The sequence below is a fragment of the Bufo bufo genome, chromosome 2 (assembly GCF_905171765.1).
Source record: "Bufo bufo chromosome 2, aBufBuf1.1, whole genome shotgun sequence".
Lineage (NCBI taxonomy): Eukaryota > Metazoa > Chordata > Amphibia > Anura > Bufonidae > Bufo > Bufo bufo.
This window is the reverse complement of record NC_053390.1, coordinates 742,824,420-742,851,550: the sequence shown is the minus strand read 5'-3', so window position 1 is coordinate 742,851,550 and position 27,131 is coordinate 742,824,420. Positions and strand designations below refer to the sequence as shown.

Below are 27,131 nucleotides of genomic sequence, written 5' to 3'. Positions count from 1 at the left end.
AGGCTGGGCATAGAAGCTTTCCGGATTGGCGGTTATATACTGTGTGGCGTAGCGGTTGGTTTCTGCCACAACTAAGTCATAGAGATCCGCGGTGAAGAACAGCTCAAAAAACTCGAGGGCTGATCCTAAATGAGCCGTCTCCATGCGTACTCCAGACTGGGCGGTGAAAGGGGGCAATACGGGTGCGGCGCAAGCAGGGGAGTGCCAATTTGGGTTTGCCAGCACCTCTGGGAGACTAAGGGCTCTACGGGCCTGTGAACGTGGTGGCTGCGATGGGGGAGTTACTGCACGTGCCACCGTACCAGCTTGAACTGCCCTTCTGGTGCTCGCCACTTCACCAGGGAATACGGCAGTGCTGGTAGAAGGTCCAGGATGTGCTGCGCTGCTGGTGTATGCGGCACCATAAAAAAGATCAGCGCTAGCAGCACTCTGCTACAAATGAGGCTCATCACGCGGGATATGCCGAACACTGACATGGGATCGGGTACGCCTGACCATAGCAGGGACCTTAACCTCGTCATCTTCACTAGCGGTTAGAGTGCCACTTACAGATACTATATAGTACTAGTGCTGATTAGCGACAGCGATGACGCTGATCAGCGACTAATCAGTGACTGCGGTGCGGTGGGCGCTAGCTACCTAACGAGTAGCTAACTAACTGGCGGTGATAAGGGACCCTTACAGGGGGGTGATCAATGACAGGGGGGTGATCAGGGAGTCTATATGGGGTGATCAGGGGTTAATAAGTGACAGGGGGGGTGGGGTGTAATGTGTGTGTGGTGCTACTTACAGAGCTGCCTGTGTCCTCTGGTGGTCGATCCAAGCAAAAGGGACCACCAGAGGAGCAGGTAGCAGGTATATCAGATGCTTTTTACAAAATAGCATCTGATATACCTATTTGATTGGTTCTTTTAAAAATCTACAGCCTGCCAGCCAATGATCAGCGCTGGCAGGCTGTAGTTAAACTTGTATACTGCGCAATCCTGTGAACGCGCGCTCACAGGAAATCTCAGGTCTCACGAGATGATGCCAATAGGCGTCGCTGAGACCTGAGAGCGCTGCCGTCCGGACGCCTATTGCGTTACCGTGACGGCAAGTGGTTAAATCACAGTGACACTAACTAAAATTACAGGGAAAAAAAAAAAAAAGACAAAGCTACATCCAAAAGAAAAACACCATTAAAAGAACTCATAATTGGAACTGCTCCGGAAAACATTCACATTATCAAAAATCCAAAACCAAGCAGGTGTAAGATATATTTTTACACACTTTCACTAATTAACAGAACATTAAAAAAAAAATGGGTGCAGGACTATGTCCAAAAATAGATAAAACTCACTCACCTTTCAAAGCGCCCTCCGTTCCAGAACTGCGGCTCCCAATGGTCCCACGATTCTTGGTTATCACATCGCTGTGTCAATGGCCTCAGCAATAACAAGCACATCATTTCTAATGACGAGCCACTCTCCCAAATGTGACCACTGAAGCCAGCGAGTGGCTTTAGCGCTCGTGACCAAAAACAGGTCCCAGTCACCCCATGTCCGGCAGGGAACGAGGGATTCTGCAGCACTGGAGCGGATGGCATTTTGAAAGACTATTCTTAAAAGAAAAAAAAACACAAAAAAAAAAAAAAACACACATTCTTGAACACACTCCTGCCACCCATTAGGTTTTTTTTCTTTTTTTAATCAGGCTGCACAACCCCTTTAATTATAAGTCATATTTTCTGGCAGGATGCTACATTAAAAAAGGCACCTCTTTCAAACTGAATGGCAGCTTTATTTCATACAGCTTTTCCAGGTGATTGTCTAAGGCTGGGTTCACAACAGGGTTGTGATATCCGCACAGCAGGTATGTTGGGAGTGGTCTTTTAGCCTTTCTCTGGCTGGTACACATCAGTATTCCACGAAACGAAAATACCGTAAAACAAAAACAATAGTTGGAAATGTGAAGTAGACAACACTCCATTCAATGGCAAATGGTTATATTGAAGAAAAAAAAAAAGTTTCAAGCTTGACTATCATTTTAACAAACTTCTGACATTTCAAAAGTGCCGAGACCCCCACCAATGGTTAAGGCCAGACAGAGCCGAACGAGTTCAATGTGAGTCTTTCTGACTTCTGCTCCGCTGACCGGACCGCACAGCATTTTAATGGTTCACAATTCTGTACGGTCTTGCTTCCACTGAATGACAATGACTAACAGGGACATGCAGCACTATAAATTAATATAATGCTGTGCGACCCTGTCAGAAGAGGAAGGGAGTTTTCTCGCAGTGAAGTCTTTGGTCTGTGTCTGGCCTAAAATAAAGATGCAAAAGCTGTGGCCCTTCATTTCTGTTGAGCTATGCTCAGCTCTTCGAGCAAGTAGCTTACAGATTCATGGAACGTCCATACACTTTCCGTGGAGCTCTCTCCACTCTCCAGGGCGAGCTGGGCAAAGGTGAACAAGCTGGGGCTCTTCTGCCCCCTTGTTTGTCTGCACCCAGACCCTCACTGATCAAAACTTCTGTAATGTCATTATGACATGTCAGCAGTTAGTTAAAACGACAGATACCCCCGTCACGTCCTGGCGGATATGTTATATGGAGGCCATTAACCTGATGTGAACACAGCCTAAGACAGCAGTAAGTTTACACAATGTAATAGTCCAGAAAGTTACTACACACTAATTCTGATTAATATATACACATGTAGTGTTGTACTACTAGACAGCATTTATATACAATGTAAAAATGTGCTTTCCTCCGTAGAAGCATCCTATTTTAAAATTTATAAATTTCCTTTTTTTTTATCCAAAATCGATGTACTACTCAAAAGAGAAGAGTGACGCGTTCTGAACACGGGCCGTGCGCCAGGACAACTCCGCTTCAAATGATTTTCTAAAACCTCCTCCTCACTGTCTTCTCAAATGACTCAAGTGCTGCTGATCCCTCTGAAGAACTGCAAGAAAAACAAGGGAGGTAATGGTCAATGCTCTGCCTACGCCATTCATATCTCACTACCTGTAACATGAAGTGCGGCACCTCGTCATTATGTGGAACACTGCAGTGCGGGCTCTGTGCCCATTAGTATGGATGCGTATAACGACTCGTCTACCGATAGGACCAGTTAGATTAACCAAAGCAGAGAAATAAACGTGTCTAGGCTCACGTGTTTGCTGACACAAGATGAAGAAGATAAAAATACAGTTGTGTGATTGTAAAAGAGCGGTGAACAATCTAATACTAGACAACTAAAAAAAATAGAATAAAATAAAAAAATGTGAAAAAAATAAATAAAATGGAAGTGGGGTTTTTTTTTTTTTTTTTTACCATTTTTGGAGGTGTTGCCTCATTTCTGGAACTTCCACATATGAGGACTCTGGGTCAGCGTCCTGGGGGATTTTCATCCCACTTTTTCGTACTATACATAGTGCTACTATGTATCGAAAACAAATTCTGGTTGTTCTTTGCCATCAATTTTTTTAAAAAAAAACATTATATTGCACTTCCTACACCGAGCCTCACAGAGGGGAAGACTCCCGGTTACATTTTAGCTTCTTGGGCTGTGTGCACAGGAGGCAGGGTCAGCAGGTATCTCATTGATATAAGAGGGCAGAAAGACATCAACCATCCTGGCTCCACCACTAACAGGTAATGGGGCAGCTCACTTCCCTCTCCTCTGATCAATGACGCAGGGCATACCCACAACACTTTCTGACATGATTTTCATATTTCCAGAAAATGATGTGCAGCAGTTGGGGCAAGATGGCTGCTTACATTACCCTGTAGAGAAAAGCAAAAAAAAAAAAAAAAAAAGAAAGAGAAAAAAGTATTTGAAAAAAATAAAATAAAAAATGTTGCATATGGGCCCAAATTACACTTGTGTGAGAACCCTAGAGATGAAGGAAAAACAAGTCCTCTTTGGGTCTGATAGGGAGGGATGATGGGGTAGAACTGTTCTTGAGCAGTAGCAGTGCTGCTTATATCCATATAACACAATAAATTCACTCGTCATGTACCGTATTCTTCGCTTTATAAGACGCACTTTTTTCCCCCCAAAAGTGGGGGCGAAGTATCAGTGACAGTGTGGAGGGAGGAGGCGGGGCCCTGTGCAGTGACTCTACTCTAATACACCGGGCCCCGCAACTGTTAAACATTCAATCTGATCTATATCTAATAGTATATGCTCTGTACGGCTCTTACTGTAGTACCGTAAGTATAGTGCAGACCGGCATCTCCCTCGGTCATGCACCGCTTGCCGCACCTCCTTCCTCATGCGCCGTCTGCCCCAGCTCCCTCTGTCATGCGCCGCCTGCCTGTTCATTCATAAAGTGAGATAAGCAGGCAGGCGGCGCATGAGGAGGGAGCTGGGGCAGGCGGCGCATGACAGAGGGAGCTGGAGCAGACGGCGCATGACAGAGGGAGCTGGAGCAGACGGCGCATGAGGAGGAAGCTGCGGCAGGTGGCGCATGACCGATGGAGATGCCGGTCTGCGCTATACTTACGGTACTACAGTAAGAGCCGTACAGAGCATATACTATTAGATATAGATCAGATTGAATGTTTAACAGTTGCGGGGCCCGGTGTATTAGAGTAGAGTCATTGCACCGGGCCCCGCCATGAGTGTCTCCGCCTCCTCCCTCCACACTGATGTATCTGATGGGGGATCTGTAGATGACACTTATGGGGATCTGTGGATGACATAAGTGTCATCCACAGATCCCCCATCAGTGTCATCCACAGATCCCCCATAACAGTGCGTCATCCACAGATCCCCCATAACAGTGCGTCATCCACAGATCCCCCATAACAGTGCGTCATCCACAGATCCCCCATAACAGTGCGTCATCCACAGATCCCCCATAACAGTGCGTCATCCACAGATCCCCCATAACAGTGCGTCATCCACAGATCCCCCATAACAGTGCGTCATCCACAGATCCCCCCATAACAGTGCGTCATCCACAGATCCCCCCATAACAGTGCGTCATCCCCAGATCCCCCCATAACAGTGCGTCATCCCCAGATCCCCATAACAGTACATCATCCACAGATCACCATTAGTTCAAAAGCTACCAAAAGCACACCTTTTGGTTCAAAATATTTTTTTTTCTTATTTTCCTCCTCAAAAACCTAGGTGCGTCTTATCATCAGGTGCGTCTTATAAAGCGAAAAATACGGTACATGTTTTCAGGTACATTTTCCTGTACCAGAGAAAGCATGTAACAACTTAGCTCTAACTATTTCCAGGGGGGGGGTTTGAGACCCAAAAGATGTAGGTAAAGAAAGGGAGTGTTATAAAATAACAATATATGCTGTGGTGTACTGGCTCCCGAATAACTGAACATCTGGCACATGCACACAATACACATTGGTGAACAATCCTGTTGGGCTGTTCAGCCATTGTGGCACATCATAGGCAGGACCACATCATTACCTAGGCATTTTTACAAAGGAGTCTGCAAAAACTGAAGGTTAACAAGGAGTGCATACGTATTTTGCGGATCCGAGATTTTCGTACAGCAAAACGGATACAGTCGTGTGTATGCAACCTTTATGAACGAACTTCATACACTCCTCTTTGTTTTCTTCACAAAAGTAGATGGTAGAGAGATTCTACCCAAAGGAGAGGGACTATTCCACAAAGATGGCTAAGCAGTGTGAGATCTACACAACGTGGAAGTCTAAGTAAGGCTACTTTCACACTCGCGTTTTGGGCGGATCCATTATGGATCTGCAAAAACAGATCAGTTACAATAATACAATCGCATGCATCTGTAATAAACGGGTCTGTTTGTATTATCTGTAACATAGCCAAGACGGATCCGTCATGAACTCCATTGAAAGTCAATGGGAGACGGATCCGTTTTCTATTGTGCCAGATTGTGTCAGAGAAAACGGGACGTCAGGACGGATCTGTTTGCCTCAGTTTCATCAGATGGAAACCAAAGCGGAATGGAGACGGAACAGAGGCAAACGGATACATTCTGAGCAGATCCTTTTCCATTCAGAATGCATTAGGGCAAAACTGATCCATTTTGGACCGCTTGTGAGAGCCCTGAACGGATCTTACAAACGGAAACCAAAACGCCAGTGTGAAAGTAGCCTAAACCGTATCGCCCCAGCTCCTGTCTTAGACATAAATCATTACATACCCGCAACGCTTCAGGTGTCCACCGTGCTCGGATTCTGTAATGAAGGCAGAAATGTGCAGCTTTACATCACTTCATCACCAGACTTAAAGCACAAACAAGACATAGTAACATTTTTAAGATAACACAGCCGGAGATGGCAACTTTTTATAAAACCGCTTTAGGTCATATCTGAAAGACTGGTTATTTATGTGCATACTTAGGGTATGTTCACAAGAAGAACTGCTGCAGGTGTGGGAGCAGAAAATCTGCAGCGTTTTACAGTCCAAGCAAAGTGAATGAAATTTTACTTCATCTTGTCCACAAGAAAAGCTAAGAATTTTTATAACTTTTTTATAAAAAATTCAGAACATTTTTCATTCTGCAGCCAACGACCTGCACAGTACTGCAAAATGAAAAATAGAATTTAATATAAAACTATCATAAAAGTAACATTGGCCCACAATAAGCACAAATACAAATTAAAAATGCCCGAAAGATGTTAACAGCTTTTAACGTAATACGTCATTTATTTCAGTAATGTAACTTAAAAGGTGAAACTAACATATGAGATAGTCTCATTACATGCAAAGTGAGATATTTCAAGCCTTTATTTGTTATAATTTGGATGATTATGGCTTATAGCTTATGAAACCCCAAAGTCACAATCTCCGGTACCCTTTGCTCAGGGGGTATGGATTAGGCTACTTTAGCATTCGCGTTTGGTGCGGATCAGTCATGAATCTGCACCGATAATACAACCGCATGCATCTGTTCAGAACGGATCCGTTTGTATTATCTTTTACATTGCCAAAACGGATCCGTCTTGAACACCATTGAAAGTCAATAGAGGGCGGATCAGTTTTGCATTGTGTCAATGAAAACGGATCCGTCCCCATTGACTTACATTCTGTGTCAGAACGGATCCGTTTGGCTCAGTTTCGGCAGACGGACACCAAAACGCTGCAAGCAGTATTTTGGTGTCTGCCTCCAAAGCGGAATGGAGGCGGAACGGAGGCAAACTGATACATTCTGAGCGGATCCTTATCCATTCAGAATGCTTTAGGGCAAAACTGATCCATTTTGGACCGCTTGTGAGAGCCCTGAACGGATCTCACAAACAGAAAGCCAAAACTACAGTGTGAAAGTAGCCTTAATCAGCTGACTAGAGTGTGACACTTTGAGCCTAGAATATTGAACCTTTTCACAAAATTCTAATTTTAAGCTGCATTACTGAAATAAATGAACTTTTGCACGATATTCTAATTTTTCAAGTTTCATCTGTATATGCATATGGGCACATGAAGAGGGATTTATTAAGGCAGCCTTTCCATACACCATTCTCAAGTGAGCTGGAGTAAGACAGCCTCATCAAGAGGCTTAAGGCTGCGTTCACACGGGCGAGTATTCCGCGCGGGTGCAATGCGGTAGGTGAACGTATTGCACCCGCACTGAATCCTGACCCATTCATTTCTATGGGGCTGTTCAGATGAGCGGTGATTTTCACGCGTCACTTGTGCGTTGCGTGAAAATCGCAGCATGCTCTATATTCTGCGTTTTTCACGCAACGCAGGCCCCATAGAAGTGAATGGGGTTGCGTGAAAATCGCAAGCATCCGCAAGCAAGTGCGGATGCTGTGCGATTTTCACGCATGGTTGCTAGGTGACAGTCTATTCACTGTATTATTTTCCTTTATAACATGGTTATAAGGGAAAATAATAGCATTCTGAAAACAGAATGCATAGTAAGTGATCAGTTGAGGGTTAAAAAAAATAATAAAAATTAACTCACCTTCTCCGTTTGTTCGCGTAAGTCCCGGTCTCTTCTTTACTTCTCAAAAGATGAACTATGGGCTAAAGGACCTTTGGTGACGTAAGATCACATGCTCCAATCACATGGTCCATCACCGCGGTGATGGACCATGTGATCTGATGTCACCAAAGGGTCCTTTAGCCCATAGTTTATCTTTTAAAGAACTAAAGACCGGGAGAACTACGCGAACAACAGGAGAAGGTGAGTTAATTTTTTTTAACCCTCAACTGATCACTTACTATGCATTCTGTTTTCAGAATGCTATTATTTTCCCTTATAACCATGTTATAAGGGAAAATAATAACATCTACACAACACCGAACCCAAACCTGAACTTCTGTGAAGAAGTTCGGGTCTGGGTACCACAGTCAGTTTTTTATCACGCGCGTGCAAAACACATTGCACACGCACGATAAAAACTGAACATCGGAACGCAATCGCAGTCAAAACTGACTGCAATTGCATTCCTACTCGCGCGGGTTTGCCGCAACACACCGGGACGCATCCGGAACTAATCCGGACACGCTCGTGTGAACGCAGCCTAAGAAATTCAGTACGTCTTCTGGCAGTCCATGTGCCACAAAATCAAACCTACACTAACTAGTGATAGACTGCTGCTCTAGAATTGAACTAGAAATTTAGCCAGTGTCTGGCCAAAGGAGGCCACTCTTCCTCCTGCTAATCCCCAATTGGATAAAAAGTGGGGTAAAATGGCAAAATTCTACAAAAATGCAGTCTAAGCAAACATTTGTGGCTTTTTGACAGGCATACATCAAATTATATAAATCCCCACTATCTACAAGACTGTGTCCAAAGATGAACATACATTCAAAAAGCGTTTAGTGCGTTATACACTTAATAATTAACATTACTATTAAAGGAGTCTTCACATCGAAACGTTTATGGGATATCACTAGAATATATGCCACAAACGTCAAATAGGTGCAGGTTCCACCTCTAGGAACCGCTCTTAACTGGAGAATGGGGCCTCTGACATGAAGGAGAGCATACTGCGCATGCACTGTGTGCTCTCCATTCACTGCCATAAGACTTCCAAAAGCTCAGCTATTTTCAAAGGTCCCACTGCAGTGAATGGAAAGCAAGCCACACATGCATGGCCGTCTCCCCATTCACTTCTATGGGACTGGCGGAAATGGACAAGCCAGCGCTCGTTTATTTTCAGAACTCCCATAATGGTGAAGGAACGGGTGCCGTGCATGCGCGCGGCTGCTATGCCATCACTTTGGAGGAATGGTTCCTGAGATAGGTGTGGGTTCATTTCTGGGACCTGCTCCTGTCTGACATTTGTGGCATATCCTAGTAATATACAGTAAATGTTTATACGGGAAAACCCCTTTAACCGAATTACTGTAGGTCAAATAAAGACCTCTTTGTAAGATGGGAATGGAGGGCACACTGACTGCCCCGGTGTCCCCACCTCTGTCTCTGAGCTGCTTCTCTGCCTGGTGTCCACACTGACGGGTGTAGGTGGCACTTCACCATTTGTTGAGTCTCTTCCTTCAGACATTAAACGCTTCCTTTCTTTAGACTTGGACTCTACCTTTGTGACTCTGAACCTGCAAATGCAATGAAGAGAAATCATGGATTAGGCATAAAAAAAAAAAAAAACTTTTAGACATGAAGAAAAAAGGCTAGATACACGCACTAGTGTTCAGCACATGCAGACTGCTCAAGTCACCACGATCCACTCACAGGACACAAATCTGCTCACTGGGCGGCGAGATTAAAAGGCCTATCACAATACAGAACACATTCCTCTGAATGCATGTCGTCCTGTCCGGACTTACTTTTGATCTGACATTGGAAGACTAAGGCCAGTTTCACATTTGCGTTGTGGTTTTCCAGTTTTGAGATCCGGTAGAGAATCTCAAAGCCGGGCCAAAACAGATTAGTTTTGTCCCCATTCATTGTCAATGGGGACAAAACTGATCAGGATGCATTCCGTTCCATTTTTTGACTGGACACAAAACTGCTGCAATTTGCTAGCAAAAAGAAATTGACTTACAATGATTTTTATACCGGATCTGGTTTGTTCAATTTAGATTTAATACAACCGGATCCGGCCGAAACGATTGCATCCAGATGTATTAAATGGCACGGATCTGTTTAGTTCCAGTTTTTAAATCCAGGATCTCAAAACTGGAAAGCCACAACTTAAAAGTGTGAAACATGCCTATTTCTGATGAGAAATTGAAAATTTGGACAAAACCTCAAAACAGGCAAAACCTGAACCCCCCCCCCCCCCCCCCCCCCCTTCTGAAAATATGAAGTTATTGGAAATCTATTACATATGGTCTCTCAAAAAGGAGTTTGGTCTTATTGGGGAGTGGGGGTGGCCGGATGTTTGAATCCAGCTTCTATTTGTTTTTTTATTTTATTACAAGCAAAATTATCAATAAAAAATATCTGACTGAAGGAAAAAAAAAAAAAAAAAAAATTGGCAACTTAACAGAAAATGTTACTAAAGGCAAACCTATACTACACTGCTCAAAAAAATAAAGGGAACACAAAAATAACACATCCTAGATCTGAATTAATTAAATATTCTTCTGAAATACTTTGTTCTTTACATAGTTGAATGTGCTGACAACAAAATCACACAAAAATAAAAAAATGGAAATCAAATTTTTCAACCCATTGAGGTCTGGATTTGGAGTCACACTCAAAATTAAAGTGGAAAAACACACTACAGGCTGATCCAACTTTGATGTAATGTCCTTAAAACAGGTCAAAATGAGGCTCAGTAGTGTGTGTGGCCTCCACGTGCCTGTATGACCTCCCTACAACGCCTGTGCATGCTCCTGATGAGGTGGCGGACGGTCTCCTGAGGGATCTCCTCCCAGACCTGGACTAAAGCATCTGCCAACTCCTGGACAGTCTGTGGTGCAACATGACGTTGGTGGATAGAGCGAGACATGATGTCCCAGATGTGCTCAATTGGATTCAGGTCTGGGGAACGGGCGGGCCAGTCCATAGCATCAATGCCGTCGTCTTGCAGGAACTGCTGACACACTCCAGCCACATGAGGTCTAGCATTGTCTTGCATTAGGAGGAACCCAGGGCCAACCGCACCAGCATATGGTCTCACAAGGGGTCTGAGGATCTCATCTCGGTACCTAAGGGCAGTCAGGCTACCTCTGGCGAGCACATGGAGGGCTGTGCGGCCCTCCAAAGAAATGCCACCCCACACCATTAATGACCCAATGCCAAACCGGTCATGCTGGAGGATGTTGCAGGCAGCAGAACGTTCTCCACGGCATCTCCAGACTCTGTCACGTCTGTCACATGTGCTCAGTGTGAACCTGCTTTCATTTGTGAAGAGTACAGGGCGCCAGTGGCAAATTTGCCAATCTTGGTGTTCTCTGGCAAATGCCAAACGTCCTGCACGGTGTTGGGCTGTAAGCCCAACCCCCACCTGTGGACGTCAGGCCCTGATATCACCCTCATGGAGTCTGTTTCTGACCATTTGAGCAGACACATGCACATTTGTGGCCTGCTGGAGGTCATTTTGCAGGGCTCTGGCAGTGCTCCTCCTGTTCCTCCTTGCACAAAGGCGGAGGTAGCGGTCCTGCTGCTGGGTTGTTGCCCTCCTACGGCCTCCTCCAAGTCTCCTGATGTACTGGCCTGTCTCCTGGTAGCGCCTCCATGCTCTGGACACTATGCTGACAGACACAGCAAACCTTCTTGCCACAGCTCGCATTGATGTGCCATCCTGGATAAGCTGCACTACCTGAGCCACTTGTGTGGGTTGTAGACTCCGTCTCATGCTACCACTAGAGTGAAAGCACCGCCAGCATTCAAAAGTGACCAAAACATCAGCCAGGAAGCATAGGAACTGAGAAGTGGTCTGTGATCACCACCTGCAGAACCACTCCTTTATTGGGGGTGTCTTGCTAATTGCCTATAATTTCCACCTGTTGTCTATCCCATTTGCACAACAGCATGTGAAATTGATTGTCACTCAGTGTTGCTTCCTAAGTGGACAGTTTGATTTCACAGAAGTGTGATTGACTTGGAGTTACATTGTGTTGTTTAAGTGTTCCCTTTATTTTTTTGAGCAGTGTATTACTGGTTTCCACTATATGGAAGTAATGGCTTCTTAAAGGAGTTTTTCACCTTTGTGGACCTTTCCTACAGAACCCACAGCATGGTTGGACCTGCGATGGTAATCATACTTGGGTCCCTTTCACACGGGCGAGTTTTCCGCGCGGGTGCAATATGTGAGGTGAACACATTGCACCCGCACTGAATCCGGACCTATTTCACTTCCTCTGTTTACATGAGCGGTGATTTTCACGCATCACTTGTGCGTTGTGTGAAAATCGCAGCATGTTCTATGTTCTGTGTTTTTCACGCAAGACAGGCCCCATAGAAATGAATGTGTCTGCGTGAAAATCGCAAGCAAGTGCGGATGCGGTGCGATTTTCAGGCATGGTTGCTAGGAGATGATGTTAGTAAATTGATAAAAGTCAATTTACTGTATTATTTTCCCTTGTAACATGATTATAATGGAAAATAGTATTCCTAATACAGAATGCATAGTAAAATGTGGCTTTAGGGGTTAAAAAATAATAAATTAACTCGCCTCATCCACTTGATCGCGCAGCCGGCCTCGTCTTCTTTGAGGACCTGCAAAAAGACCTTTGATGACATAATCGCGCTCACCACATGGTGAACGCGATTACGTCAAAGGTCCTTTGGCAGGTCCTGAAAGAAGAAGAAAGAAGACTATGCTGGCTGTGCGAACAACAGGATGAGGTGAGCTAATTTATTTTTATAACCCATAAAGCCCTATTGTACTAAGCATTCTGTATTAAGAATGCTATTATTTTCCTCTATAACCATGTTATAATGGTAAATAATAAAATCTACAGAACACCAAACACAAACTTCAGTAAAGAAGTCCGGGTTCGGGTCTAGGTACCACAGTCAGTTTTTTTATCACGCGTGTGCAAAACGCATTGCACCCGCGTGATAAAAACTGGACATCGGAATGCAATCGCTGTCAAAACTGACTGCAATTGCGAACCTACTCGCATGATTTTCCCTCATGGCAGACACAACGCATCCAGACCTAATCCGGACACACTCGTCTGCAAGGGGCCTTATCTGATCCCTATTACTGGATTCCGGCCCCATCGCTTCCCTGCTGACTCTGCAGGTCCTGAGTCTCCCAGCTTCAACATCCAGTTTCAGGTCAGCTGACGTGAACGCTGCAGCCAATGACTGGCCACAATGATGTGTCACATGACCCAGTGACCTGACACCCATCATCGGCTTAAGTGGCTCTGTAACCCAGCATCAAACTGGATGTTGACGTGGGGAGATCAGGGACCTGCAAAGCCAGCAGGGCAGCAATAGAACTAGAACCCGGTGGCAGGGATCAGGCAAGTATGATTACCACTGAGGTTCTGGCCACGCTGGGTGGGTCTGCAGAAAACATCTGCGGGGTGAACCCTTTTAAGACGATAAGGATCCATAATGTGAAACTGCTACCCGGTGAGCAGGAGAGCCCAGTACAATACAGAAACAAGTCTTTTGAGTAAAGGTACGGCCACACGGTTGGGTTTCATGATGCAGTTTTATCAGAAGAATAGATATAAAGGACAGATCAGGAGAAAGACAGAAACGACATCTCTTTTTGGGGGGGAAACCTGACTTTGATGCAGTATCTGAAGCCAGAGGCAGCATTGGATGATAAGAGACAAATACTACTTCTCTTTTTTTTTAATCCACTTCTGATTTTGGCTTCAAAAACTCCCACAATAAGTACCCTAAGGGTCCATTCACACGTCCGCAATTCTGTTCCGCATTTTGCGGAACGGAATTGCAGACCCATTCATTTCTATGGGGCTGCACGATGTGCTGCCCGGATCCGGAAATGCGGACCTGCACATTCCGATCCCGAAAAAAATAGAACAAGTCCTATTCATGTCCGCAATTGCTGACAAGATTAGGCATTTTCTATTAAGTGCCGGCGATGTGCGGTACGCAAAATGCGGAACGCACATTGCCGGTGTCTGTGTTTTGCGGATCCACAAAACACACACGGATGTGTGAATGGACCCCAACACTGAGGGCATGTTCATGCAACAGATTTTTCTACCAACTTCAGCACGGACTCGAGCCGAAAACCGTGCAGCATCCGTACTGAAACAGTGCCCTATTGATTTCATGTGGCTGAGTATTTTTACAAGCAGTTTCCCAGACTCCAAGAAAAGACATTTCCATTTTTGTTGTGGATCCCGTCTGGATACACAGGAGACTGCTCCGGTAGTCTGACCGCAGCTTAGCTACATTCAATACAGCTAAGCTGAGAGCTGTAAAGGAGCATTTCAGTTGAAAACCCACAGCAGAAGCATTGTCAAAGTCTGCCATGTAAATGTGCAGCAGGTTTTTTTTAATGTAATTCTTGAAACCAAAACCAGAAGTGGATTCCAATAAGCAGATAAGATAGTTTCTGTCCTGTACACTTTTGTTCCTTTTATGATCCCCACCTGATTTTTGCTTCAAAAACTGCATCAGGAAACATGAACCTGTGGCTGTGCCCTGACACTAGCACTCCTTGCCCTTATGCTCAGCATCAACACAGGAATGAAACCAGAAATGACAGATACAGACAACGTGATATTATTACCTGTCAACCACAAACTCAACCTGTATTACTAATCTGCCTTTAGCAGGACGTAATAGAGGGACTCCATAATTACCATAGACTGCAATACTATAGTATTACAGTCTATGGCAGGGCTAGCCAACCTGCGGCTCTCCAGCTGTTGCAAAACTACAACTTCCAGCATGCCCAGTCTGCCTACAGCTATCAGCCTACAGTAGCAGGGAATGGTGGGAGTTGTAGTTTTACAACAGCTGGAGAGCCGCAGGTTGGCCAGCCCTGGTCTATGGTATAAATGATCAAATTATCACATATGTAAGTTCCTTACAGGGTACTAAAATGAAAAGTAAAAAAGGATAAATATGAAAAACGTATGAAAAAAAAAAAAAAGTATTGAAAATTCAGTTCAGCCCCTTTCCTAGTTTTACATATAAAAAAACAAATAAAAAATATACGGTAAAGGAAAAAAAAAATAAATAGGCCCAAAATCGCTCTTTTACGATCACCATCCCCCCCCCCAAATATATATATATTTTTTTATGATAAGTGATCCCAAAATTGTACCAATAAAACTTTCATACAGCCCCGTAAATGGAAATTATAGGTGTTGAAATATAGTGTCACAAAGTTAATTTTTAAAAAATTTTAAGTAGTAAATTATGCAAAAAAAAAACTTACAAATGTGGTATGACTAAGAATACAGACCTGCTGAATAAAGGTAAAGGCATTTTTAGAACACAGTGCACAACATACAAACAAAAACTAAAAAATTAAGACAGACTGCATTTTTTTTTTCTATTTCACTCCACAAGGGATTTTTCCCTTTTTTTTTTTTTAACACAAGATATGGTACATTAACCACCTCAGCCCCCAGTGCTTAAACACCCTGAAAGACCAGGCCACTTTTTACACTTCTGACCTACACTACTTTCACCGTTTATTGCTCGGTCATGCAACTTACCACCCAAATGAATTTTACCTCCTTTTCTTCTCACTAATAGAGCTTTCATTTGGTGGTATTTCATTGCTGCTGACATTTTTACTTTTTTTGTTATTAATCGAAATTTAACGATTTTTTTTGCAAAAAAATGACATTTTTCACTTTCAGTTGTAAAATTTTGCAAAAAAAACGACATCCATATAGAAATTTTGCTCTAAATTTATAGTTCTACATGTCTTTGATAAAAAAAAAATGTTTGGGTAAAAAAAAAATGGTTTGGGTAAAAGTTATAGCGTTTACAAACTATGGTACAAAAATGTGAATTTCCGCTTTTTGAAGCAGCTCTGACTTTCTGAGCACCTGTCATGTTTCCTGAGGTTCTACAATGCCCAGACAGTACAAACACCCCACAAATGACCCCATTTCGGAAAGTACACACCCTAAGGTATTCGCTGATGGGCATAGTGAGTTCATAGAACTTTTTATTTTTTGTCACAGGTTAGCGGAAAATGATGATTTTTTTTTTTTTTTTCTTACAAAGTTTCATATTCCACTAACTTGTGACAAAAAATAAAAACTTCCATGAACTCACTATGCCCATCAGCGAATACCTTGGGGTCTCTTCTTTCCAAAATGGGGTCACTTGTGGGGTAGTTATACTGCCCTGGCATTCTAGGGGCCCAAATGTGTGGTAAGGAGTTTGAAATCAAATTCTGTAAAAAATGACGAGTGAAATCCGAAAGGTGCTCTTTGGAATATGGGCCCCTTTGCCCACCTAGGCTGCAAAAAAGTGTCACACATCTGGTATATCCGTATTCAGGAGAAGTTGGGGAATGTGTTTTGGGGTGTCATTTTACATATACCCATGCTGGGTGAGATAAATATCTTGGTCAAATGCCAACTTTGTATAAAAAAATGGGAAAAGTTGTCTTTTGCCAAGATATTTCTCTCACCCAGCATGGGTATATGTAAAATGACACCCCAAAACACATTCCCCAACTTCTCCTGAATACGGAGATACCAGATGTGTGACACTTTTTTGCAGCCTAGGTGGGCAAAGGGGCCCATATTCCAAAGAGCACCTTTCGGATTTCACTCGTCATTTTTTACAGAATTTGATTTCAAACTCCTTACCACACATTTGGGCCCCTAGAATGCCAGGCCAGTATAACTACCCCACAAGTGACCCCATTTTGGAAAGAAGAGACCCCAAGGTATTCGCTGATGGGCATAGTGAGTTCATGGAAGTTTTTATTTTTTGTCACAAGTTAGTGGGATATGAGACTTTGTATGAAAAAAAAAAAAAAATCATCATTTTCAACTAACTTGTGACAAAAAATAAAAAATTCTAGGAACTCGCCATGCCCCTCACGGAATACCTTGGGGTGTCTTCTTTCCAAAATGGGGTCACTTGTGGGGTAGTTATACTGCCCTGGCATTTTCCAGGGGCCCTAATGTGTGGTAAGTAGGTAAATGACCTGTGAAATCCGAAAGGTGCTCTTTGGAATATGGGCCCCTTTGCCCACCTAGGCTGCAAAAAAGTGTCACACATGTGGTATCGCCGTATTCAGGAGAAGTTGGGGAATGTGTTTTGGGGTGTCTTTTTACATATACCCATGCTGGGTGAGAGAAATATCTTGGCAAAAGACAACTTTTCCCCTTTTTTTATACAAAGTTGGCATTTGACCAAGATATTTATCTCACCCAGCATGGGTATATGTAAAATGACACCCCAAAACACATTCCCCAACTTCTCCTGAGTACGGCGATACCAGATGTGTGACACTTTTTTGCAGCCTAGATGCGCAAAGGGGCCCAAATTCCTTTTAGGAGGGCATTTTTAGACATTTGGATACCAGACTTCTTCTCACGCTTTGGGGCCCCTAGAATGCCAGGGCAGTATAAATACCCCACATGTGACCCCATTTTGGAAAGAAGACACCCCAAGGTATTCAATGAGGGGCATGGCGAGTTCATAGAAATTTTTTTTTTTTGGCACAAGTTAGCGGAAATTGATATTTTTTATTTTTTTCTCACAAAGTCTCCCGTTCCGCTAACTTGGGACAAAAATTTCAATCTTTCATGGACTCAATATGCCCCTCACGGAATACCTGGGGGTGTCTTCTTTCCGAAATGGGGTCACATGTGGGGTATTTATACTGCCCTGGCATTCTAGGGGCCCTAAAGCGTGAGAAGAAGTCTGGAATATAAATGTCTAAAAAATTTTACGCATTTGGATTCCGTGAGGGGTATGGTGAGTTCATGTGAGATTTTATTTTTTGTCACAAGTTAGTGGAATATGAGACTTTGTAAGAAAAAAAAATAATAATTCCGCTAACTTGGGCCAAAAAAATGTCTGAATGGAGCCTTACAGAGGGTGATCAATGACAGGGGGGTGATCAATGACAGGGGGGGTGATCAATGACAGGGGGGTGATCAATGACAGGGGGGTGATCAATGACAGGGGGGTGATCAATGACAGGGGGGGGTGATCAATGACAGGGGGGTGATCAATGACAGGGGGGTGATCAATGACAGGGGGGTGATCAATGACAGGGGGGGGTGATCAATGACAGGGGGGGGTGATCAATGACAGGGGGGGGTGATCAATGACAGGGGGGGTGATCAATGACAGGGGGGGTGATCAATGACAGGGGGGGTGATCAATGACAGGGGGGGGGATCAATGACAGGGGGGGTGATCAATGACAGGGGGGGTGATCAATGACAGGGGGGGGGATCAATGACAGGGGGGGTGATCAATGACAGGGGGGGTGATCAATGACAGGGGGGGTGATCAATGACAGGGGGGGTGATCAATGACAGGGGGGGTGATCAATGACAGGGGTGGTGATCAATGACAGGGGTGGTGATCAATGACAGGGGGGTGATCAATGACAGGGGGGTGATCAATGACAGGGGGGTGATCAATGACAGGGGGGTGATCAGGGAGTCTATATGGGGTGATAACCACAGTCATTGATCACGCCCGTGTAAGGCTTCATTCAGACGTCCGTATGCGTTTTGCGGATCCGATCCATCTATCAGTGGATCCGTAAAAATCATGCGGACGTCTGAATGGAGCTTTACAGGGGGGTGATCAATGACAGGGGGGTAATCAATGACAGGGGGGTGATCAGGGAGTCTATATGGGGTGATCACCACAGTCATTGATCATGCCCCTGTAAGGCTTCATTCAGACGTCCGGATGCGTTTTGCGGATCCGATCCATCTATCAGTGGATCCGTAAAAATCATGCGGACGTCTGAATGGAGCTTTATAGGGGGGTAATCAATGACAGGGGGGTGATCAGGGAGTCTATATGGGGTGATCACCACAGTCATTGATCATGCCCCTGTAAGGCTTCATTCAGACGTCCGGATGCGTTTTGCGGATCCGATCCATCTATCAGTGGATCCGTAAAAATCATGCGGACGTCTGAATGGAGCTTTACAGGGGGGTAATCAATGACAGGGGGGTGATCAATGACAGGGGGGTGATCAGGGAGTCTATATGGGGTGATAACCACAGTCATTGATCATGCCCCTGTAAGGCTTCATTCAGACGTCCGGATGCGTTTTGCGGATCCGATCCATCTATCAGTGGATCCGTAAAAATCATGCGGACGTCTGAATGGAGCTTTACAGGGGGGTAATCAATGACAGGGGGGTGATCAATGACAGGGGGGTGATCAGGGAGTCTATATGGGGTGATAACCACAGTCATTGATCATGCCCCTGTAAGGCTTCATTCAGACGTCCGGATGCGTTTTGCGGATCCGATCCATCTATCAGTGGATCCGTAAAAATCATGCGGACATCTGAATGGAGCTTTACAGGGGGGTGATCAGGGAGTCTATATGGGGTGATCACCACAGTCATTGATCATGCCCCTGTAAGGCTTCATTCAGACGTCCGGATGCGTTTTGCGGATCCGATCCATCTATCAGTGGATCCGTAAAAATCATGCGGACGTCTGAATGGAGCTTTACAGGGGGGTAATCAATGACAGGGGGGTGATCAGGGAGTCTATATGGGGTGATAACCACAGTCATTGATCATGCCCCTGTAAGGCTTCATTCAGACGTCCGGATGCGTTTTGTGGATCCGTAAAAATCATGCGGACGTCTGAATGGAGCTTTACAGGGGGTTGATCAATGACAGGGGGGTAATCAATGACAGGGGGGTGATCAGGGAGTCTATATGGGGTGATCAGGGGCTAATAAGGGGTTAATAAGTGACGGGGGGGGGGGGGGGGGGGGGGGGTGTAGTGTAGTGTAGTGGTGCTTGGTGCTACTTTACTGAGCTACCTGTGTCCTCTGGTGGTCGATCCAAACAAAGGGGACCACCAGAGGACCAGGTAGCAGGTATATTAGACGCGGTTATCAAAACAGCGTCTAATATACCTGTTAGGGGTTAAAAAAAACACATCTCCAGCCTGCCAGCGAACGATCGCCGCTGGCAGGCTGGAGATCAACTCTCTTACCTTCCGTTCCTGTGAGCGCGCGCGCCTGTGTGCGCGCGTTCACAGGAAATCTCGCGTCTCGCGAGATGACGCGTATATGCGTCCACTCGGAATGAATCAACCACCTCCAGGACGCGTCTGTGCGTACAGCGGTCCGGAGGTGGTTAAATGGTGCCATTAAAAATACTTGTAGTGCAAAAAAAAAAATTCTGCTGCGACTCTGGAAAAATGCGAAAGAAGTTATAGCCCTTCTGGCATTGGAACTGAACAACCAAATGCTCTGACTGCAGACAGGTCAATGTGATTTTATTTTGTTTTTTATTTTTAAATTTGGATGGTCAGCTCCGAGGCAGGACAGGACTTTCTTTTTTTCCAAGCGCCATAATTTCTTTCACTTTAGCTGTATATATAAAGGACACTTTAGGACATTTAATGCTTCATATCGTGTATTAAAAAATAAGGGGGAAAAAATTCTTTGTAGGGTGAAATAAAATTAAAAATGCTGTTTCAGTTAATTTTTTGGGGTATCTACTGTGTGATAAAAATGATGTTACCTTTACTCAGTGGGTGCCGTACAAGTTACTTTTCACATTTTTCCCAATCTGCTGGGAGCCTATAAAAAAAAGAAAGAAAGAAAGAAAAAAACCTTTCCACCCCACCCCCGCCGATCCAGACTCCTTAAAGGCTATTATGATTGTATGAACAATATTTAGCGGTAAGATGAAGGACATACAGACATCGCGATACTGATCCCGATTTAATTACCTCCCTACAGAAAGGACTGTGACGGCTCCTGGTCTGCTTTTCTTTGACTCTTTAGGTTTCAGGGGTGACCTGATTAAATTCCAGCGTTTGTTGTTGCATCGACTGCACACGTTTCTCTCTGCCACTCCATCGACAGTATGAAGATGGTGCCCGCGACAGGAATGCTTGGATGGTGTTCCACCCGGAGAGGCTGGACTAGTTGGAGAGGTCGGGCTCACAGGAGTGTTTGGTGTTGTTGGGCTAGAAGAAAAGAAAATAACCCTTAGTAACACACATTTTTAAAGGCACTGTCACCATGTTCACCACTCCTTGGTAAAAACAGTGCCGATCATAAGACCACTGGGCATGGCAGGTTACACACAGACGAAGCACTGCCAGTAGAATAGGCATTGATAGGGCCAGAACCACGCCAGGATTGCCAACCATCTGTAACTTTGCAGACAGCTGACAAAAAAACCTGATTGTGATTTCTGGTGGGTGGGCAGGGAGGGAGCATGGATGCCTGGGGAGTCCTGGGCTACCACACGGGCATGGAGTGGAAACCCTCCTAAAGCTTCCATAAACAACTGGGGAATGTTGGGCGAGGGGTCTGTATTCATTATGAGGCCTGGATTTATTGCTTTTGAAGTCTTAAGGACTGTTAGCGTTGGGATCTGTCATAAAGAGGTACTCCAACCTCAAACATTTATGGGATAAAAAACAGAGCTATGGGTCCAACCTCCAGGACATGTGAAAAGCCACCTCATCGGACGTTGGGGGTCCCATGTTCACAAAACAGATGTGTGTCCCAGAGATGTTACCCCACCTATTCTGTGCATATGCCATAAATATCTGAGAAGGGAATACCCCTTTAAGGGCTCATGCACACAAATGTATTTTCTTTTGTATTTTAGTTGAACACTGCTATACTCATGATTAAAGGGCATTGGGCCAGATACATGTGGGGGACTGGTTTAATTAAAGGGGTAGGGCATGTGTTCATAACAGAAAATGTTGGCTTTATTAGATTTTTTTTGCTTAGTTATACAGAAAAGTCACAAAGAAGGTCAGCATTCAAGACTTACTGTAGTAATACTATTAAAGTACACCCCTGGACGAAGGCACGCCGAAACGCGCGTCGGGGTAACGCCATCCTGGCACTCAGATCCCACTATTGTTAGGTGAGTGTTTGGCATTCGCATGTTGCTCAGACTTTTAGTCTGTATGACACTAGGTTATATCTAAATTATGATTTGGATGGTATATACCCTAGCCACAAGGTATTTTACAGGAGTACTCTCTGGCGGTGCTGCCATCTGCTGTCCTTTTCATGTCATTTATTGCTGGGGGCTCACCTTTATAATCTATTATTATGCAATGTACTTGATGGATGAATGTTTGACTACATGCACTTTACTTGTGATTAGTGATCTGTAGTATGCCGGGATGGTGTTTTTCCTCCGTTTCCTACGCCCCTTTTTTAAAGGCATTATACACAATATTTATTATGCAACAATAAAGTATTTTTTCATAAATTGGCTGTTTATGAGCTCCAGTTTTTCTAGTTTTTTGTAACACTATTAAAGTAGTAAACCTATATCTATATATAAGGGAGCAGTATATAGAGCAGTAATCCAAAGTATTCAGATTCTTCCCTTTTGGAGGCAGAACACTCCAATCACAGAACAGAGAAGCATCAAGAAAGTCCAAATGCAGAATTTAAGGAATTGCTTCATAAGAAGTTTCCTGATGCATAAGTGTAGATTTATCGAGGGTGAACCTATACTTGGCACGTATAGTAAATCAATGGTAACATCAGTATAATGTTGGCTGGCATCAGGGGAAATGGCTGTAAGGCTTCACGACCATATTTTGCCTCGGGCTCCGAACCGCATTTTTTTGCAGATGGCACACAGACCCATCCATTTCTATGGGTTCGCAAGCCCACAATGAAATATCCTGAAAATGTAACCATTTTACTCCATAGTGATCTTGCACACACGCTGCAGACTTTTGCAGTTCCAAAAACATCCACTAGGGGGCAGATGTTACCTTAATTTTTAGATTATGCATTTAAAGCATTAGAAGGTACAGAAGATGCAGTTCTGGGCAAGAAGCATTTATAATGGGGTGCCATCCGCAACAATATAAGCCACGTACTGACACTGGTAAACTGGTTACAAAAAGCAATGAGCTATAAAAAGATTGGGACTGGTTGTGGCTACAAAGATAAATACTGTATTTCATATGAATGAGTCCACATTTTTTACGCAATTTTGCAGAACGGGTACAGACCCATCCATTTCAATGGTGCCGCACTGTGTGCTGTCTGCATCCGTAGTTCCGTTCCGCGGCCCCGCAAAAAAGATAGAACCTGTCCTATTCTTATCCGCAGTTGCGGACAAGGAAAGGCATTTTTTTAGGATAGTGGCGGCCATGTGCGGTCCGCAAATTGCAGAACGCACACAGGCCAAAATTTGTGTTTGTGGATCAACAGAAACACTACGGTCGAGTGAATGGACCCTAAGACGCACTTTCTCCCCCACCCTGGGCAGAAAATGTTAGTGCGTCTTATGGGGCAAATACTAATGAGCACTCCTATTAGGTAAGCACTCATTAGTACAGGAGGACCGTGAAGCGGTGAATGCAGTACTCTCTGGGATCTGTACTCAACGATTCCTGGTCCTCGGTCGCCCGCTGAGCTATGACTGCACACAGAGAGCGAGGACGTTGGTGCTCTGTGACCACACACTGTGTGACGTTGGATCACAGCACAGAAGACCAGGAAGAACGCTGAATTTTAGGAGTGGCAGCATCCGGGGCAGAAGAGGCAAGGCCTCTTTCACACTTGCGTTGTCCGGATCCGGCGTGTACTCCACTTGCCGGAATTACACTCCGGATCCGGAAAAACGCAAGTGAACTGAAAGCATTTGAAGACGGAACCGTCTTCAAAATGCGTTCAGTGGTACTATGGCACTCAGGACGCTATTAAAGTCCTGGTTGCCATAGTAGTAGTGGAGAGCGGGGGAGCGGTATACTTACCGTCCGTGCGGCTCCCGGGGCGCTCCAGAATGACGTCAGAGCACCCCATGCGCATGGATCACGTCATCCATGCGCGTGGGGCGCCCTGACGTCACTCTGGAGCGCCCGGGGAGCCGCACGGACAGTAAGCATACTGCTCCCCCGCTCCCCGCTACACTTTACCATGGCTGCCAGGACTTTAGCGTCTTGGCAGCCATGGTAACCATTCAGAAAAAGCTAAAACGTCAGGTCCTGCAATGCGCCGAAACGACGTTTAGCTTAAGGCCGGATCCGGATCAATGCCTTCCAATGGGCATTCATTCCAGATCCGGCCTTGCGGCAAGTGTTCAGGATTTTTGGCCGGAGCAAAAAGCGCAGCATGCTGCGGTATTTTCTCCGGCCAAAAAACGTTCCGTTCCGGAACTGAAGACATCCTGATGCATCCTGAACGGATTTCTCTCCATTCAGAATGCATTAGGATAATCCTGATCAGGATTCTTCCGGCATAGAGCCCCGACGACGGAACTCTATGCCGGAAGACAAGAACGCAAGTGTAAAAGAGCCCTAAGTTAGCTTTTTTTTTTCTCTCCGATCTGAGGTTTGCTTCACATGGGAGCTTGTTTGTTTGTTTTAAAATAGTTTTTATTGTTTTTACAACATAAGGATCATACATTCGTTGAAATTGCCCTACCAGGGCTCCAATATAAGAGTACAGTTGACTTAGTACAATCAGATTGGTTACAATCAAAGTATTAGATCATCATAGAATCAAAGAATAAGTGGGAGGGGGAGGTAAGTCAGAGGGGGAGAAAGGGAGGGGGTAGATGGAGGTCTGATCTTAGGTCTGCTTCACGTGGGGGCTTATTCACATGGAGCTCTGATTGGGAGGTCTCATCTGAGGTCTGATTGGGAGGTCTCACAAAAATTGGGAATCTGCTCTAAGATTTGATTGGGGGTCTGATCAGAGGTATGAATACGGGCCTTATTAACATTGGGAGTCTGTTTTGTGGTCTGATTAACATTGGGGCTCGACTGGAGCTATATGAGCTGAGGTCTGATAACATTGGGGGTCTGATGAAAATTTTCTTTTCTTATTTTCCTCTTCAAACTTTGGTGTGTCTTATGGACAGGTGCGTCTTGTAGGATGAAAAATACAGTGTGCATGTATGTATATGTATTCGGGATGTCCCGATACCGATATCTGTACCGGACATTTGCACGAGTATTTGTACTCGTGCAAATGTCGCCGATACCTTATGGCCCTAGATCAGCGGTGGCGGAGGCGTGTCCCATCTTCTTCCGGGCGGCGGCTGCAGCGGCGTGTCCCATCTTCTCTTCCGGTCGGCGGTGGCGCTGCTCCCAGCTGATCAGCGTGGGGATGGCAGCGGATATTATACATCTGGGGACATGCTGGCCTGGCAGCGGCAGGAGGAGGCCGCCTCTGGCTGGGGTTCTGGATATTATCCTCAGGGGACTGCAAGAAGCTGGGCCGGAGGTGGAGAGATGACAGGAGCTGCCGGAGCCCTGTGTGACAGCCAATATGGCCGCCTCTCATAAGCAGAGCCATCCAGAGCAGAAGTGGGAGGAGCTGGCATTGAGAACTTCAGGGAAAGTGGGTGACAACCCCTGTGACTGCTGTAGTTGTCACCAAGGATCTACCAGACTGGGAGCACTCATACAGTCTGTGACTACTCAGTCGCCTTCATTATGCTGGCCATTAAAGGGGTTGTCACAGATTTATGACGGAAATATGTAATTAAGTAAAGAATATCGGAGAGGTCACGTGGCCAGGTGGGTATGATGCATGAAATGGAGAAGAAATCCAGTTAATTTCTCTCCATTTCATGTTAAAACAGACAAATAGTGAATAATAAAAAAAGGTGGGGGGGGGCAATGGGCAAATAATAGTGATCCCCAACCAGTGTGCCTCCAGCTGTTGCAAAACTACACCTCCCCAGCATGCCCGCACAGCCAAAAGCTGTGCGGGCATGCTGGGAGTTGTAGTTTTGCAACAGCTGGAGGCACATTGGTTGGGAAGCACTGTTATATGCCCATTTATTAATTTATTAACCCTTGTACAAAGGAAAAGTAAAGCAGTTGTCCATAGCAACCAAATTCCAGCTTTAATTTTTTTCATTGCTATCAGCAACTGCGCCGCTGTTATAATTGGTATCGGTGAGTACTTAAATAAAAGTATTGGTACTCGGTCTTAAAAAAATGGTATCGGGACATCCCTAATATGTTGTTGAGGAAGGGTTGAGACGTATGCATATATGCCCATGCATGCATGCAAGCATGTGCATGCATGTATGGTATATATGCATACATTGACCACCATATCCTGGGATGATGTGCACAGATGTGCCCAGCATCTGTGCATGTCTGCCCATGGGTGCCCACAGGGACTCATGGTGGCCCCTGTGGGAAATAGGTGCCCCCTTTAGACTGTGGCCCCTTATTATATATATATATATATATATATATATATCCCCCTTAGAATATATATGTAACTCTGTGTCCCCTTAGAATATTAGTTCCCCTTCCATGATATGTGTATAATATATTTGTATAAAATACCTATTCCCCTCCTTCTATTATGCGCATTCCGGCATAATTTTGAAAATGAAAAAGATGAAAATAAAAAAATATTTTTTTGCTTAAAGTACAAAGGGATTGTGTAATCTTTAAATTTTTCTTTTGGAGATCACTGCATCCTGAACTTGCTTAACTTTTCACATTAACAGCAATTGTGACCCAGAGTGAGATATATGGGAATATTAATCACCAATATTTATGCAAATATCGCTGGCCGGAATGCAGAGTGCCACAGGCGGGAGATCAAAGGCTTCTCCCGCCTGTTGGCATGAGGCGCGGCCCCGATGCGCTCGTTCAGGAGACGCACGGGCCGGCGCAGTGACATCATCTTACTGCGCCGGTCCACGTGTCTCCAATAGTGGCGCGCGCGCGCCACCCTGTGGGCGGTGCGGGCCTCCGGGGATAAATATCCAGCGGACCCGGCACTAAGGAAGAAGAGCCATGCCGCCCCCCCACATAAGGAGACGACCCCTGGACGAACAAGCAAACCCCTGGACGAATGAGCAACTATATACTAAGTATCACTTTATTATCCCCTATCCCACCAACGATATTAACCATTATACCCCTGATCCCTACCACTATCCCACTAACGATTCTCCCCTTGTTAAGCCTATAATCCCTGGTATCCTACCCCTACTCCCTTGTTTGTCCCTGATTAACCCTTACCTTGTTTGTACCCCTGATCCTGTGCCCCTGATTTACCCTTGCCCCTGATTTACCCTTACATTGTGGTGTCCCTGATTCTGTGCCCCTGATATACCTTGGCCAGTGATTTACCCTTGCCCTGATTACCCTTCCATTGATA

General features: G+C 44.9%; 1 protein-coding gene across 1 annotated transcript in view; it reads right to left on the bottom strand.

The window, feature by feature from the left end:
* Nucleotides 1-1,243: 1,243 nt before the first annotated feature.
* The window catches only part of RELL1 (RELT like 1), an 84,964-nt gene continuing 59,076 nt past the window's right edge, over nucleotides 1,244-27,131 (bottom strand). Inside the window, exons 5-8 of the mRNA XM_040419000.1 lie at nucleotides 20,729-20,968; nucleotides 9,365-9,503; nucleotides 6,139-6,172; nucleotides 1,244-2,942 (exon numbers count right to left, since the gene is read on the bottom strand). Coding sequence (XP_040274934.1) covers nucleotides 6,149-6,172; nucleotides 9,365-9,503; nucleotides 20,729-20,968 — 403 coding nt within the window. The 3' untranslated portion in view covers nucleotides 1,244-2,942; nucleotides 6,139-6,148. The remainder of the gene's footprint in view (nucleotides 2,943-6,138; nucleotides 6,173-9,364; nucleotides 9,504-20,728; nucleotides 20,969-27,131) is intronic.